General features: G+C 34.5%; 2 protein-coding genes across 5 annotated transcripts; one reads left to right on the top strand and one right to left on the bottom strand.

The window, feature by feature from the left end:
• Positions 1 to 1,649: 1,649 nt before the first annotated feature.
• Positions 1,650 to 10,019, top strand: LOC104229272 (histidine-containing phosphotransfer protein 2-like). 4 transcript variants are annotated; one of them, XM_070174104.1, is made up of 9 exons: positions 1,650 to 1,910; positions 1,998 to 2,078; positions 2,486 to 2,563; positions 3,274 to 3,404; positions 3,488 to 3,556; positions 3,980 to 4,051; positions 7,418 to 7,490; positions 8,613 to 8,664; positions 9,820 to 10,019. In XM_070174104.1, exons 1-8 carry the CDS (start codon positions 1,845 to 1,847, stop codon positions 8,652 to 8,654), a joined length of 612 nt encoding a protein of 203 aa, XP_070030205.1. In that variant the 5' UTR covers positions 1,650 to 1,844; the 3' UTR covers positions 8,655 to 8,664; positions 9,820 to 10,019. The 4 variants fall into 4 exon arrangements, with proteins under 4 accessions (XP_070030205.1, XP_009780190.1, XP_009780191.1 ...); XM_009781888.2 differs by lacking the exon at positions 9,820 to 10,019 and adding an exon at positions 9,450 to 9,697; XM_009781889.2 differs by lacking the exon at positions 9,820 to 10,019 and adding an exon at positions 9,457 to 9,697 and having other exon boundaries at positions 8,613 to 8,697.
• A 213-nt stretch (positions 10,020 to 10,232) lies between these two features.
• LOC104229273 (pentatricopeptide repeat-containing protein At3g53360, mitochondrial-like) lies at positions 10,233 to 13,735 on the bottom strand. The gene has a single exon (XM_009781893.2). It carries the CDS (start codon positions 13,638 to 13,640, stop codon positions 11,544 to 11,546), a length of 2,097 nt encoding a protein of 698 aa, XP_009780195.1. The 5' UTR covers positions 13,641 to 13,735; the 3' UTR covers positions 10,233 to 11,543.
• Between the last annotated feature and the right edge of the window lie 567 nt (positions 13,736 to 14,302).

Raw genomic sequence — 14,302 nt, 5'->3', positions numbered from 1 at the left:
GTTACAAGTAATTTGTTGGTAGATTGCTTTATACAAGGTAACATATTTATCAGTCTAGATTATATAAAAAATTTCTCCAAGCTGGTAATTCTTTTATTTTAATATTCTATTCATTGGATGATGTTACCTAATGAGTTTGCATGTATATGGTCATCATTCCTTCTATTTATGTAAAGTGGAGAGTTGATATTAATGATTGTCTTAGAAATGGAGAGATATTAAGTCTTCGAAATTCATTAGTCTGATTAATTCGAATTCACGTCTCGTTAGGTCACTAAAAAAGCTTTCTTACCACAAGTTTATCTATAGGATTACCCTTTATTTGAGATAATGATTTTGCATGTACTCATTATTTCTATTTATAAAAAGTTGAGAGCTGATGTTAGTAATTTCGCTATGAAATGGAGAATTTATAAGGGAAACTTACACAAATGTTCCAAATAAGTGTCAACTTACCAACCTCTAACCATTAGTTATAGACTTACCAAAACTAGTCAAGTACATATAAAAATTGAAAAACCAAATAAATAAGGTTCTTTCTCTCAAAGAATCACATGCAAAAATCACATTCTATATTTTTTAAGCGAGATTAGCAACATTAGATGCAAGATGGAAAGGAAATTTCATGGATGAGGTAGCAAATAAGGTGATGAAATACAAAAAAATATATATATAATATTCCAAAAATCTAAGCAAAAAAGGAATTTTTTCAATGGGTATAGTTGAAATTCATTGAAAATATATAAATAAGTCAATACACAAAATTTGAGGAAGATTGGAGGTGATTTGGACTGGTTTTGTATCAAAAGTCGTAATTAAATCGAGTTCAAAAACTTCTCTGCGACACATGTATCAAACATGTATCACGCATGCATCTCACACACAGGTATATATGGATATACATGTGATACACACAATTGATACAAATATTATACATAGGTGATACACAAATGATACACATTGTGATACATATATCATTATTTTCATGTTCAGTTTTTAATTAAAATTTTCAATTCAAACCACCTCAAAACTTTACCAAATCATCCCAAAACTGAGATTCAAGCTCCTTAAGATGTGCCTAATCTATTCTAATAACACCCACTCAAAAGAAAGCAAAAATTTGATAATTTTTTTTTTGCTACAAATAGCTAATTGGCTAATATTAGTAATATTTTATAAATTGGTCAATTTTGTAATGAGGTACTTATAAATGGACATAGTTGGTAGTTTCCCTGCTATAAATGTATTGACTTTATTAACCTGATTTTGCATAGTGTAGGGCCTATTAGTAGTTTATCTATTCATATGTGCTATTCAAATTAGTTCGAGACATGGGTAAAGCTAGAAGCCTGAATATGTGTTCGGCCAAACTCACTAAGTTTTTGGCCAAATAGTATATTTGTATTGAAAAATTTGTTAAATATATATAAATATTAAATTTAGAGCCTAATTATTAGTACTTGAAATAAGTTAGAACGCCTAAAGTTGAAATCATAGCTCGGCCTCTCGATGTCAATTTCCTTGACTTTGGTAAAGCAAAAAATGAAAAATAACTATGAGATAAATCCAAAAAAAAGAAGAAAAATTGAGTTGAAAAAAGCGACAGTAGTTAATCAGTTTCGTCATTTTCTTCCATATAAGGCAACAGTAAATAGCCTGCAGCTAGAGAGCCAAAAATTTGAATCAAACACAAAACGCAACAGCCAAACTATAATTTGTCTCCTTCAACCTCTTACCAAAACCACCATATTCATGAAATCTGTGTGTCAATTTTGTATTTAAAGAGATGTTACACAACTCAGTTTCAATTTCCTCTTCAATTTTTGAGTTTTTAATTGACGAAAATGGATAATAAAAAAGCTTTCAATCAAAAACTCCTTGATCGTGTCCAGGAGTCAATGGAAGAAGAGGTACGTCAATGGCGTCCGAACTTTCTACCGTATATATATATATATTTGGTTCTGTGAAAGATATACACGTTTTTGTGCTGTTTTTAGGATATGAATTGCGAGAAAATGGATGATGACGTATTCAGCCAACAACTACTTGGTGATATCTATCAGTCTCTCGAGAACGAGGTACGTCATTTGCACCGCACATTCTAGAAACTTTTTTACAGTAATTAGGTATTTCGAACCTTAATTTTCTCACTTGCATTTATGCGTGAAGGCCGTTACAGTGCATCAAACATGTGATCTTCTAATTACGTATAGAGAAGCTCTATAGTTAATCCTTTATGTTTATTAGTAGTACTTACGATTTTTTTTTGTTTTAGTTAGAATCCTTTATTTTTCGTTGTTTAAAATTTCGTCAATGTTCATCTACTGAAGAGATCCTTTTGTAAGGTGTTTATTTCTTGTTTTTAAGGTATAAATTTAATGATATGGTTAGAGAGAGAGAGAGAGAGAACAGTTTGATTATATGCGCTGCGCTTTCTCTCTCTCTTAATCTCATGGCCACTCTCATTTTTCTCTGCTATTTCTAGGTTTCCAATTGCCAGAAAATGGATAAAGGCGCACTCGTTCAACAAGTACTCGACCGCATTCAGTCCCTCGAGGATGAGGTATACCAATAAGGCTGCATTTTCTAATAGTTTACTACTTCCTTTTTCCCAATTTATATCGCAGTGTTTGACTCCGCATAGAGTTTAAGAGAGAAAGAAAACCTTTTGAAATTTGTGGTCTAAAACAAGCCATAGACATTTGTGTGGCTATAAATCATCTCATTAAGAGTAAAAAGAAGTTTAAAGTTAAAATTATTTCTTTATAAGGAAGCATGACATTCTATTTGGAAAACTAAAAAGGAAAGTATGCCACATAAATTGGGACAGAGAGAGTAGTATAATTATTTTCTTCTAATTTTTGAACCTGAATTGTCTATGGTCTTAAATAGCTCTTGCATAAAGTCTTCCTCGATTAGTATGGTAAGTGGAGAGTGGACAAATAACATTTGCAGCCTTGTCTTGCATTTAGCAAAGAGGCTGTTTTAATGCCTCGAAACAGTGACTTACATGTCACTATCGAGACATTGAGTAACTCCATTGTTGTGTCAATGCTTGTCCTTGTAGAATCTACAGTGTAGGCGTAAACATTTATGTACATTAGTAGTTTTTTGTTTTTGCTTTAGTTAGAGTTTTTATTTTTCATTTATTTAAGTTTTTCTAGGTTCATATAAAGGCAGAGATCCTTCTTCGAGGTGTTTACTTGAGTTTTTGTATTATTGAATGATGTGGAATGTTAAAGGTATATCAATCACTGGGGATGCTTTTTGCAGGGTTTGGTTGATAGCTATTTCCAAATTTGCTACTCGTTGAAGGAGGACAACGGTCCTTATTTCTTCCTGGAGCTAATTCCGAGCTTTTTATCCGATGCTCGCACTGTTATGCGTGACATGGCTGAGGCCCTGTATGTTTTCGTCATGTTGATATGCACATTTTGTGTTTTGACCTACATTGTTGATTTGTGTTACTCTCTTTCTTTAATTTTAGTGAGTCACCAGTTGTGGACTTTGATGTTTTGATTGAGCATTGTATCAAGCTGAAAGGAAGTTCTGCATGGTAAGTTGTATTTTGTTAGAGTAGCCATAAATGTTCTTTCGCTTAAAGCTTATGTAGATACTTGATATTTGTAACATGGTCTTACGTATTGTATCTTGCAGATTGAAAGTAATAGACATTGTATCATAAAAGCGGAATGGACAGAGAAGATTCAGATAGGAAACACTAACTAATTTGCAATTGAGGCAAAGTTGATTTTATATCCAGAAAAAAAGCCGTTTTTAAAATACTTAATCTAAACATTGCTGTCTGTTCATATCTTAATGAGGATTTTATAAATACTTTTTCCACCAAAAACTCTCTGAAAGTGGATCATCAATCTTTTATTGAATAAGCCACTGTTGGAATCTTGGGTTAGCCTTTGCCTCGATAATTACTTACTACAGGAATGATTCTAATGATACTGCTCAACTTATTTTGCAGCCTTGGAGCCTGTAAGATTACGAATGTATGTTCTGATTTTTCCAAGGCCGTTAACAAGAAATCCAAGGATGAGTATGATTCTTTCTTCATCAGCTTGATATTTGTATACAACTCCTTGTTTTCTGGTTTTACGATTGGCTTGCTTGTTAGGTAATCTGTTTGAATTGGAAGCTGTTTAATACGTGTCCTTATTCATCTCAAAGTCGACTTCTTCACATTGAAGATCAATTTGTTTTGAAATGTAGGGATCTTGTGGTATCTCACTGGCATTGATATAGTTCTAATGGAGATAGAAAGCTGATGGTTGAGAGATCTTGGCTTTTTATAACCATAGCTTCCGTTTAGGTGGACAGTTTAGAGTGCATTCCCTTGAACTTGCGAATTTAAGTAAAGGAAAATTGAGATTCATCTTGCCTGGAAACTCATGCATTTTATTGCCATTGAACCCATTAAATGTTTTCCTTTCTTCTTCTTTTCCATGAAAAGAAGAATCTAGTTGTCATCTTTACAATCAACTCACTCTGTAAAACACTTACGCTGACAAAAGGAGGATACAGTCAATTTCTAGTTTTCCACTTTCTCTGTTTATTCTTATAACATGTAAGCACACTGCATAATTGGTATGCTGCTTATTCTTGCTTCTTTTTCCTTCTTATGATAAGGCTGGGAGAGAAGGCTCTTACAAGACATATGAGTTCACTTTATTTAAGACCAACTTTAGGATAGTGCAAGTCTAAATGTGGGAAAAGATTTTAAAGAAAAAGTTCTTTCTTATTCATGTAAGCATATTGCATAACTGTGATCTTGCTTTATGTATTATTTATTTTCATCTACTATTAAGGTTGGAAGACAAGGGCCGACTCTTTTATGATGTGATATCTTAGTAGAGATAATATACATAAGAAAAGGGAGATCAAATATTTGTTCAAGATATTCTGAAGATATATGTGTATAGATTCAGTATTATCCAGGATAAAATTGGAAACTTTTGCTGGTTGAGCTCTTCTGCTTCTTGTTCTTTCATGTCAAAGGTGGATGACTGTTTCTCTCAGCTATTCTTTTATTTTTTATTAGAACATAATAGTTTTAGGAAGAAAATTCTTGCAAGCCCTGGATTCAAATCCCTGCTTGGTGCATGATGTATTGGAGCCATCTGCATTTCATTTGAAAAGAATAAAAAGAAAGAAAGAAAGAGTGGCCATCTGTTTTGTCTATAAGGTCTTATCAGGGGCGGTTCAAGCATTTTAGTGGCCTAAAGCCAAAATTTATTTCGAGGCCTTAAATTTAAAAAGTAAAAACATATTTTTTTTTAAAAATAAATTATTGTTCTAACTTTTTGAGATATAAAGTTGTAAATAACTTTTTTCTTATCAATTTCTTCTGATAATTCTTTTTCGAATGACAATATAGTCAATTCATTTAATCTTTCTTAAAATTATTGATCCTAGGTAAGATTTTACTAATTTTAATTTTAAAAAACTTATTTCTATTGAGGAAACTATTACATGAACTATTAATATTATTTTATAAAAAAAAGCATTTGAAAAAGAATCAAGTATTTTTATTTGATTGAATGTATCGATTAGAGCATTATTTTCTACTTGTACTATTTTCTTTAATATTTTAATTTAAAAAATAAGTTTAAACCATCAATATCAGAGTGACTATTATATTTTAAGGAACATTCAGGTTAAGACAACATTGTTTTAAGTTCTCGTCATCTAATGATCTCAAATTTTTACCACACAAAATTTTAGCTGTCGAACTTTTATACTCTTGGAGAAAGAAATAAAATTGAAAGTATTTAATCTCGTGAGAGAAGGGAAAGAGATATTGTGACTTGGAAAAATAAGAAAGAAAGTGTAAAAATTTAAGTATTCATACCTCCCATAGGCCATAATAATTATTCTGATGTTGATAATTTATTCACAAATATAATAAAATTATCTTTCTCTTTATATGAATATATTTACTTTTCAACTAAAAGTAGTCTATTTTAAAAAAAAAAAATATATAAATTACTTAAAAATAGGGCCCCTCAAATTTGGGGGCCTAAAGCAAGTGCCTTACTTGCTTTACCATAGAGCCGACACTGGGTCTTATCTGGAGATAACTAGTAATTATATTATGAGATTAAGGAGAGCATTTAATTGTTTAAAGGCACTCAGGAGTACACCTTGATGTGTAGCATGGGTAGTTTTCTAACTTTCTTGAGGAAGTCAGGTGGAGGTGAAATACCAGAAAGGTATATGCATGGACATTAGACTTTTACCTGAGACATACACCTGTTTCCTTTTGCCTGAAGTGTATGCATGAAAAGCTTTTTCTTTCCCTTGATGCAAAGAGGAAAAGTTAATGCTTAGCTTGGCAAACAGGGATTATATCAAGCTCACAACACGTGTAGCTGGCATATGTGGACTGTATGAAGCTTTACCCAGCACGCAAAACACGAATAGAGTTACATTCCATTTCATGGGATTCTTCTTATCTTTTGAGTGTATTTTCATATTGTATCGTTAATTAAGGCATATTCAATGATCAAGAAATAATAAATGATAATATGCCTCAGAGATCATGTCCTTGCCTTCTAAAACACTGACGCACTTGAGAACTGTGTAATCAAGTTAATCAACATTTCAAATACTTCAAATACTTCAACATAACTGATCTCAAGTTATAACTGTGCATTCTACGTTTTCCCGTGGGAAGATCTAGAAGTCAATGAAGTTTTGGCTGTTCTGGTTACTGGAAGTGGTGGTTATGCGAGTGGTCTACTCTCTTGCATACTTGTCTGCGTGGTTTTCCATTACATGTGTGTGGATGTTAGTTGTGCGAGAGGATGTGCATTAATTGTTTTGAAATAATCAGAATGGTACTAACCTTGTTGCTTGTATTTTTTGTGATGTGGAATGTTCCAGCGTTAGCTTTTCTTATTATGGTTAGAATTTCATTACCGTTTGATATCTTTTCTTTTTTTTTTCTTTCTCTTTAGAATTTCAAAGGCATAGATTTACTTGATAGTAGTGTGCTTTCTCTAACAAGAAAAATCCTTAACTACCCTCTGTGAGAATCATCTTGTTGGTCATCCTAATTTGCAAATATCACGAAGTCGTCCTGTTTGGACAATATCTCAGTGAATTTGGAAAACCCAGTATTTAAAGTTGAAGTTAACAAGGAGTATTTGGAAATTAAATTGTGTCTGGACATGAATTTCAGTTGGAAAAAAGTTGAAGTTTGTCAGTGTAAACCATTATTGCAGTTGAAATAGTCCTCAAACCAGTTTTTGAAACTTCAAATTCTCTATTTCAAGTTGGAATTGATATAATGGACAAAATAAAACATAACATTGATTTGCAAATAATATTTCATTGCTTTCGTGTAACATATTCCAAATGTCTTAGTGGTTATCTGACAAAACGTTTCCCCTTGGCTCTGTAGGTGTTTGCGGATATTAAGAAACATCAATCGAGAGTATCGTGATCTTCAGAGCAAGTTGGAAAGCATTATGCAGGTACTATATTGTCATGTTTACATTTACTCTAAGTCTTTTGTGACTTTTCAACTGTGTCATTTGGTAATACCGGAGAATCCAGCTTCTTCATGAGCTGCCCCATAGATGTCTGGGCAAATGCTCAAGAAGTGCTTTGAGCAACTACATTGACTTTCACTTACAAATACACCTATTCTATACCAGTCTTTCTAACAGGTATAAAAGTAGGGCCTTTCGTGAATAATTCTAAAGCAGCTTAATATGATTTTCTTAACTTATTTTGTCATTATTTAGCCATCTATCAAATTTCTTCTGATACAATTGTCTGTCTCTGTTGTACCAGTTAGTCATCTTAACATTTTTTCTTATATGGTTTTTTATGTTTCATTGCTCTAATACTATAGTCCCTCTGTAGGGCAGTTAACTCATTATACTCCAGAAGATTATAATGCTGTCAGCTGACAGAAATAATGAACCTGAAATTATAACCTCTTGAGCTTGTCCTGATCAAAATTACATTTTAAAGTTGAACTAGAGGGTAAATCTACTGGTGTGCTGGCTCGCTACATTTATCTTTTACTCCTAAGTTATATGCTATGCAATGTTGATCTCAGAAAGATGTCATATATCTAGCTCTTGTACATTTCCTACTAGATCCCACTCCTTCTGTTCTTGATTTTCCCACCTAAAGGTCTTTCCTGCATTTAATCATGTGAACATAGCTAGAGGAAAGACAAATATAGAAGAGAGATAGAAACCTTAGTAGGATTGTAAAAAAACTTTTTTAGCACGCATGGGAGTTACCATGAATGCAGCACCATGAGATACTTGATAAATTTCTATTCTGGTGGTATTCCGTTCTCTGATTGCAGTAAAAGAGAGAACCTGAAGTTACTAATTTTGGCTTTTAAATTATGAGGGTATGCTTTTGTTCGTCAGGAAACCACTGCTTTTGCTAATCATGATAAATAAGAAATTTTGCTCGTATCTATTCCTCTTACTTAGACTAAACCATTCAATTTCAGAGGAGGTTTTATAGAGTAATCAACCTAATTTCTTCTTGCATTTTTTGTTTTCAATTGTGATGCTAGTAGAAGTTTGTGTAAATTGTCTAATAACATTCTTCTTTGCTTGTAAATGAAGCTTGAGAAGGAAATTGTTTCTGCTGAGAGCTCAGAGTCATGATCGGTCACTGGTGATTCTCTCATCCTAACGGACTGGAGTAACCGTAATATTCTGTGGTTCCTGCTTTTTTTTTTCTTTTTTTTTTTGTGTGCGTGTGTAATGCGTTTTGCTTTGATCCTTTGACTATCATTTAACCTCGTGAAGCCCGGGACAACAAGAGTAGAATGATTAAAAGTTGGAGTTATGGTGAAAAGTGTGCAACTTGCAAGGTCCTTAACAGAGGTGAACTTAGGATTTCTATAACATGGGTACTGGGACTTGATCCGTGCTCCTCTAGGCAGATAAAACAACATTTAACCAAGTGCACAATTTAGCTTTTTTGGAGCATGGGTGCCAGCATATAATATTAGATCAATTTAGAAAATATATACATAAAATATCTAGTTTTGCGGAGAGACCATGGGGCTCCACAAATTAGGCTTAAATCCGCCCCCGTCCTTGTACATTTTGATAGAGTATGTGAGCCTAGTTTGATAGATGTGCATGTAACACGTTAGGTATCAGATAGAACTGGATATTAGCTCCATCTGCTAATGCACACAGTTGAGATTGCCAATAATATGCACATGCATGATATCAGCTGTCTTTTCCCGCAACTAGGTCAAAGCTATGGTGGTGTAATAATAGATGCTTTTAAAATCTCTCGAGTAGAACTCTAGTTTTGACTAAGTTATTAAATGTGCTCTTTAATCTCCCTTTATTTCCTCATACGGGCCCTAGTGTCCCCTCTATATTTCTATTGGTGGTTCAATTTTTGTCCTCTTTTTTTTTTTTTTTTTTTGGTTGACAATAAAGGCTTCAGATCTAAAGATGGGGAATCAAGGAAAGGCCGAATCACGGACATCGTTTCAAGAATGGATCATATCGTTGGAGAGTTTGAGAAAGCTGCTTAGGTTTCCAGAATGTGGTTTACAATTCTACTGCTAGAAAAACTGTGAAAAATAACAATGTTTAAGCTTTTTAAATTACCTATACCGGTGCAACTGTTTTGTACTACACGATAATTATAGTATCTTCATCTATTTTATCTTGTTTTATTTTACTGTGTTCTTTTATGGTTGAAAAGTGAGCTGCTAATTAAGCTAGATAGTAAGAGGATTCTTAAATATCTTTTTTTTTTTTTTAAACTGAGCTTTATTAATTAAAGGACTATTCGTTTTGTTAGGTGTTTATGGAAGGCCTAAAAGGATGAAAAGATCGCTCTTTCGCAATTAGCCTTGACCTTTTTCTTGAAAGCCAAACATCAAATTGTCTTGCAAATTATTTTTGAACTGTAAATGCTGTCGAACTTCTCGATAAAGGAAGTGTATCAGACAAGATCAAATGAAGTTAAAACGGTTGTGTCCTCTTATTGGAGAATCAAACACTTATTTATTTGTTCATATGTATTAGACCACCTTTTACAGAAAAAATAAAGAGTCAAGAAAGCATACTGTATTTTTGTTAATGGTTGCTCTCTCCAATTTATAGAAGTTTACACTTGTATAACATATTGCCTTTATTCATAAGTGTTCCCCAGAATAGAGTCCATGTCCGAAGAGAAAGTTATACAACTAGGGAATGGAAGAGCTTTTCAAATGGATGAAATGGGGATTCAATGCTTGTGCTTACAAGAAGCTTAAAAAAAGGGCAACTCAGTGCACTAAGCTCCCGCTATGCGCGGGGTCCGGGTTACAAGAAGCTTCTATAATAAAATAAAATTGCACAAACTTGTCTATCAAATAGAGAAGGAAATATTTTCAACAAGCTATTAGCAAGAAAGGAAAAGAAATAATTTGTGCCTTCAACCACATAAGACATGTTTTACTTGGGACTTCCCTGCTCTATGATGATTGATTCTCCATATTACCATCTAAAAGTTACTAATAAATCTTCTGTTCAGTCAGCATCAGCATACAGTTGACAATAAGTTTGTGCTCCAGGAGGATAAACTGGACAACTTCGTGAGTTTCCTCGAAAAAAGTGGTATTGATCTGAATAGGTTCAGGTGTTAATTTGTATGTGTGCCTCTTTCCAATGGTATGGAGGACGCCATTTAGACACGAAGGTGTAACAAAATTGGTTGAACGATAAGAGAGCTACTCCTACATCATAGGATTCTTTGTGCCCCCACTAAATCTCTCTTAACCTTGAGAAAGTTTTCAGCATTTTTTGGCATTTCCATTTCAAATGTACATGCCAAAGATTACTCAATATTAGAAAGGTATTGTCCTCGAGTGAGGAGTACCACAGCTATGGTATTGGTGAATTGGTTGAAGAAAGCAGGACCCAAGCCCCGACAGAGTTTGAGCACCCGAAGCTTCAAACCATAAGATGTAATCAAGAAGAACCAGTTGGAAGAGCCATAGCACTCTGATTGTATAATATCAGCAGCAGCTTTACATGGACTTTATCCGCTAGTATCCATACACCAGGGACTATTATTTCTTAAAAAGAGATGTAACTCAAAATTTGAACCCAAGGAGGAGGCAAGCTCATATAAGCTAGGGTATCACTATCTTTGGAATGGTCAACTGGAGTAGGCCGAAGAATGGATGTGTTGCTAGCTACAGTCAGAGCTCAGGATTTGAAAATTTGTTGACCTCCCAATAGTCAATCAACTATGTCTCAATAGTAAACTAGTTGGGGTCAATTGAATGAATCCTCTTGTATCTACCAAGAGGATTCACCATGGTTAGACTATCTCTATGCTGCCTGTCAACCTAGTGTAATCCTTCTCCTCAATTCGGGCTTGAGACCGAGTTTGCTTGAGACATATTGAAGTCATGGAGTTGACATTGTTGACCTCTCACACAGAGATTCCAGCCAAGAGCAAATTAAAATATTTGCGCTTCTTAAATATCGCCTGTCAATCACTGGTAGATGAATCTATACAGATATCTTGTATACTTACTCCTCAAACTGCAACGAGAACATGACATCAGGCACATATCCTGAATCAAACAATTGGGCCGTCAACCCAGTCAAAACTTGCTGCAGATAGCTTTCTTGAAGGGACATAATATTACACGCAGAGAATGTATATATTTTATTCTGCAACTCAGTCCAACTATATCCAGTTTCCTTCTTTAATGATTTCTCCTTTATCAGCTTTCTCATCTTGGCCGTTTCATCCCACATCTGTAACTCCGCATAGATATTAGACAATACGATATAGGCTGAAGTATCATCTGGATCAATACCTAAAATCTTTTCAGCGGCATATTTCCCCAAGATGAAGTCTCCGTTAGCTTTGCAACCAGACAAGAGGCACCGCCACACCACCTTATCTGGCTCCCCTGGAAAGTTCTTTATAAAACCATAAGCTTGTTTTGTTTGTCCTTTGCGTGCAAATAGACTCACTATACAAGCCAAGTGATCTGTCCTTGGAATGATTCCATAAACCTGGGTCATGCTATTGAAGTGATGAAGTCCCTCATCTAAAAGTCCAACGTGTCCACAGGCAGATAATACTCCAAGAAATGTGATATCATTAGGTTTAACCCCACTGTTTTGCATAGTAGCATAAATCTCTAAAGCTTCTTTCCCAAACCCATGTTGCGCATATCCTACAAGCATGGTGTTCCAAGATACCAGGTTTTTCGTAGGAAGGATGTCAAAAACTCTACGTGCTTCAGAAAGTCGTCCACATTTAGCATACATATCAATGAGGGTGCTCCCAACAACCACATTGGAATCAAATCCAGGCTTCAGAACACGACAATGGGATTGCTTGCCCCATTCAATAGCTGGTAAATCCCCACAAATGCTCAAAATGCTAGAGTAAGTGTAAAGACTCGCTTCGAAACCCTCAAGCAACATCTCCTTGAGAAATCTGATCGCATCTTCATATCGACCTGAGCTCACACATGCAGCAATTAGCGTATTCCAGCTAACAACATCATGTTCTTTCATTTCTTGAAAGAGCTTTAATGATTCCTCAAACAGGTCACTTTTGGAGAAAAAGTCCATCAAAGCATTGCATACGAAACTAAATGAGTCGAATCCCAATTTTACAATCCGGCAATGGATCTGTTTCCCAACTCGAACTCCTTTTACATCAGCAAAAGCTCCAAGAACTGATGAAAAAGTTGTCTCACTTGGTTTCAAGTCTGAGGAAAGCAACTTACAGAAAAGGTCAATGGCCTCTCTTCCACTCCCTAACTGCACACAGCCACCAATCATTGCAGTCCAAGCATGCAATTCCCATGCATCTGCCTCATCAAAAGCTCGACGTGCCAAGTCCAATACACCACATTTTGCATAAAAATCAATCAAACCAGTCACCAAAAACTGATCCATCCCAAAACCAGACTTGACAATCAGACTATGAATTTGCATACCAAGTTGCAAACTTTTCATAGCAGCACAAGCATTCAAAACACTCCCACAGAAAAACTTATTCACTATCCCCCCTAACCTCAAAGCCAACAAGAAAATCCTCAACCCTTCCTCATACTCCCCACACTGGCAATAACAAGAAATGAGAGAAGCCCAAGTTACAGAATTGGGTTCCAAAATGCCATCAAAAACCAATCTTGCTGACTTCAACAACCCACATTTGCCATAAAAATTAACCAGACAATTAGTCACAAAACTATTAAGGCTCTCCTCAGTTCTATACATCCTCCCATGTAACTCCTTCCCTGTTCTTTCAGCTCCTAAACTAGTGCAAGCCGATAAAGCAGCTACATATGTATAACCATTTGGAGCAAACCCATCTTCAAGAACCATTGATCTAAAACAATCCAAAGCTTTCTCAGACATACCCATTTGAGAATATGTGGAAATCAACGTTGTCCAAGAAATGATGTTTCTTTCAGGCATTCTGTCGAACAGTCGTTGGGCATCATCGAACTGATTGAGCTTTAAGTACATGGCGAGCAAGTGATTGTTTGTGAAAACGTTTGCTTTGGACCCAAATTTGAGTAGCTTTGCATGGACTGCCTTGCCATTGAGCAGGGACTTTGAACTGGTGCATGCCCGAAAGAGTGGAGTAAAGGACATGAAAGAAAATATAGAGTAATAATGACTACAGTGAATATGTAAAATATTTACCTAGCGATTTCTAATTTTAAACACAAACATAAACTTAGGCTATATATAACTTCTTGAAACTCTTGAGAAAAATAATTTTGCCTAATGGTATCAGAATGTAAGTTGAGTTGACTAGGAGATAAAATGGTTAGTATTACTTTTTATTGTTTTAATCATTTATGGGTTTTTTTTTTCTTAAGGAAATTGGCTCATCACTTCTTATCATTGAATCGTGTTAGTTATCCTATTAATTAATGTCTAACTTAATTCTTTTAGATTTTCACTAAAATAAGTTAACATTATGAACTAGTGAAAGTGTCTTATAATTTCTTGTGGTACTCAAAATACATCCCGCCTAACAATAATAAAAGTTTAGTGACTTTAAATTAATCACCTTTCAAGAATTAGTATATTTTTTCTCTAACCAACTTTTGGAGCAAATCAGAAGATACTTAATTATCATGATTGGCTTAATACACACCCCTCTCCAGCTTGCACATTTCTGGTTTACACACCCCAAAAAACGACTTTCTTTTTACACTATTTATGGTACAGGTACTTCCTAATTATTTTTTATTTTTATTTTTTTTACTTCCTAATTATTGAATCCCAAATCTCAAGGAAGAAACCTT

Source organism: Nicotiana sylvestris, chromosome 5, assembly GCF_000393655.2.
Source record: "Nicotiana sylvestris chromosome 5, ASM39365v2, whole genome shotgun sequence".
NCBI classification, from domain to species: Eukaryota; Viridiplantae; Streptophyta; class Magnoliopsida; order Solanales; family Solanaceae; genus Nicotiana; species Nicotiana sylvestris.
This window is presented reverse-complemented; position numbering and strand designations above follow the sequence as displayed.

Coding starts and splice junctions, on each gene's coding strand:
- LOC104229272 (XM_070174104.1), top strand. CDS start 1,845: ATGGATAATAAAAAAGCTTTCAATCAAAAACTCCTTGATCGTGTCCAG. Junction 3,405..3,487: donor CGTGACATGGCTGAGGCCCT/GTATGTTTTCGT, acceptor CTTTAATTTTAG/TGAGTCACCAGTTGTGGACT. Junction 4,052..7,417: donor AACAAGAAATCCAAGGATGA/GTATGATTCTTT, acceptor TTGGCTCTGTAG/GTGTTTGCGGATATTAAGAA.
- LOC104229273 (XM_009781893.2), bottom strand. CDS start 13,640: ATGTCCTTTACTCCACTCTTTCGGGCATGCACCAGTTCAAAGTCCCTG.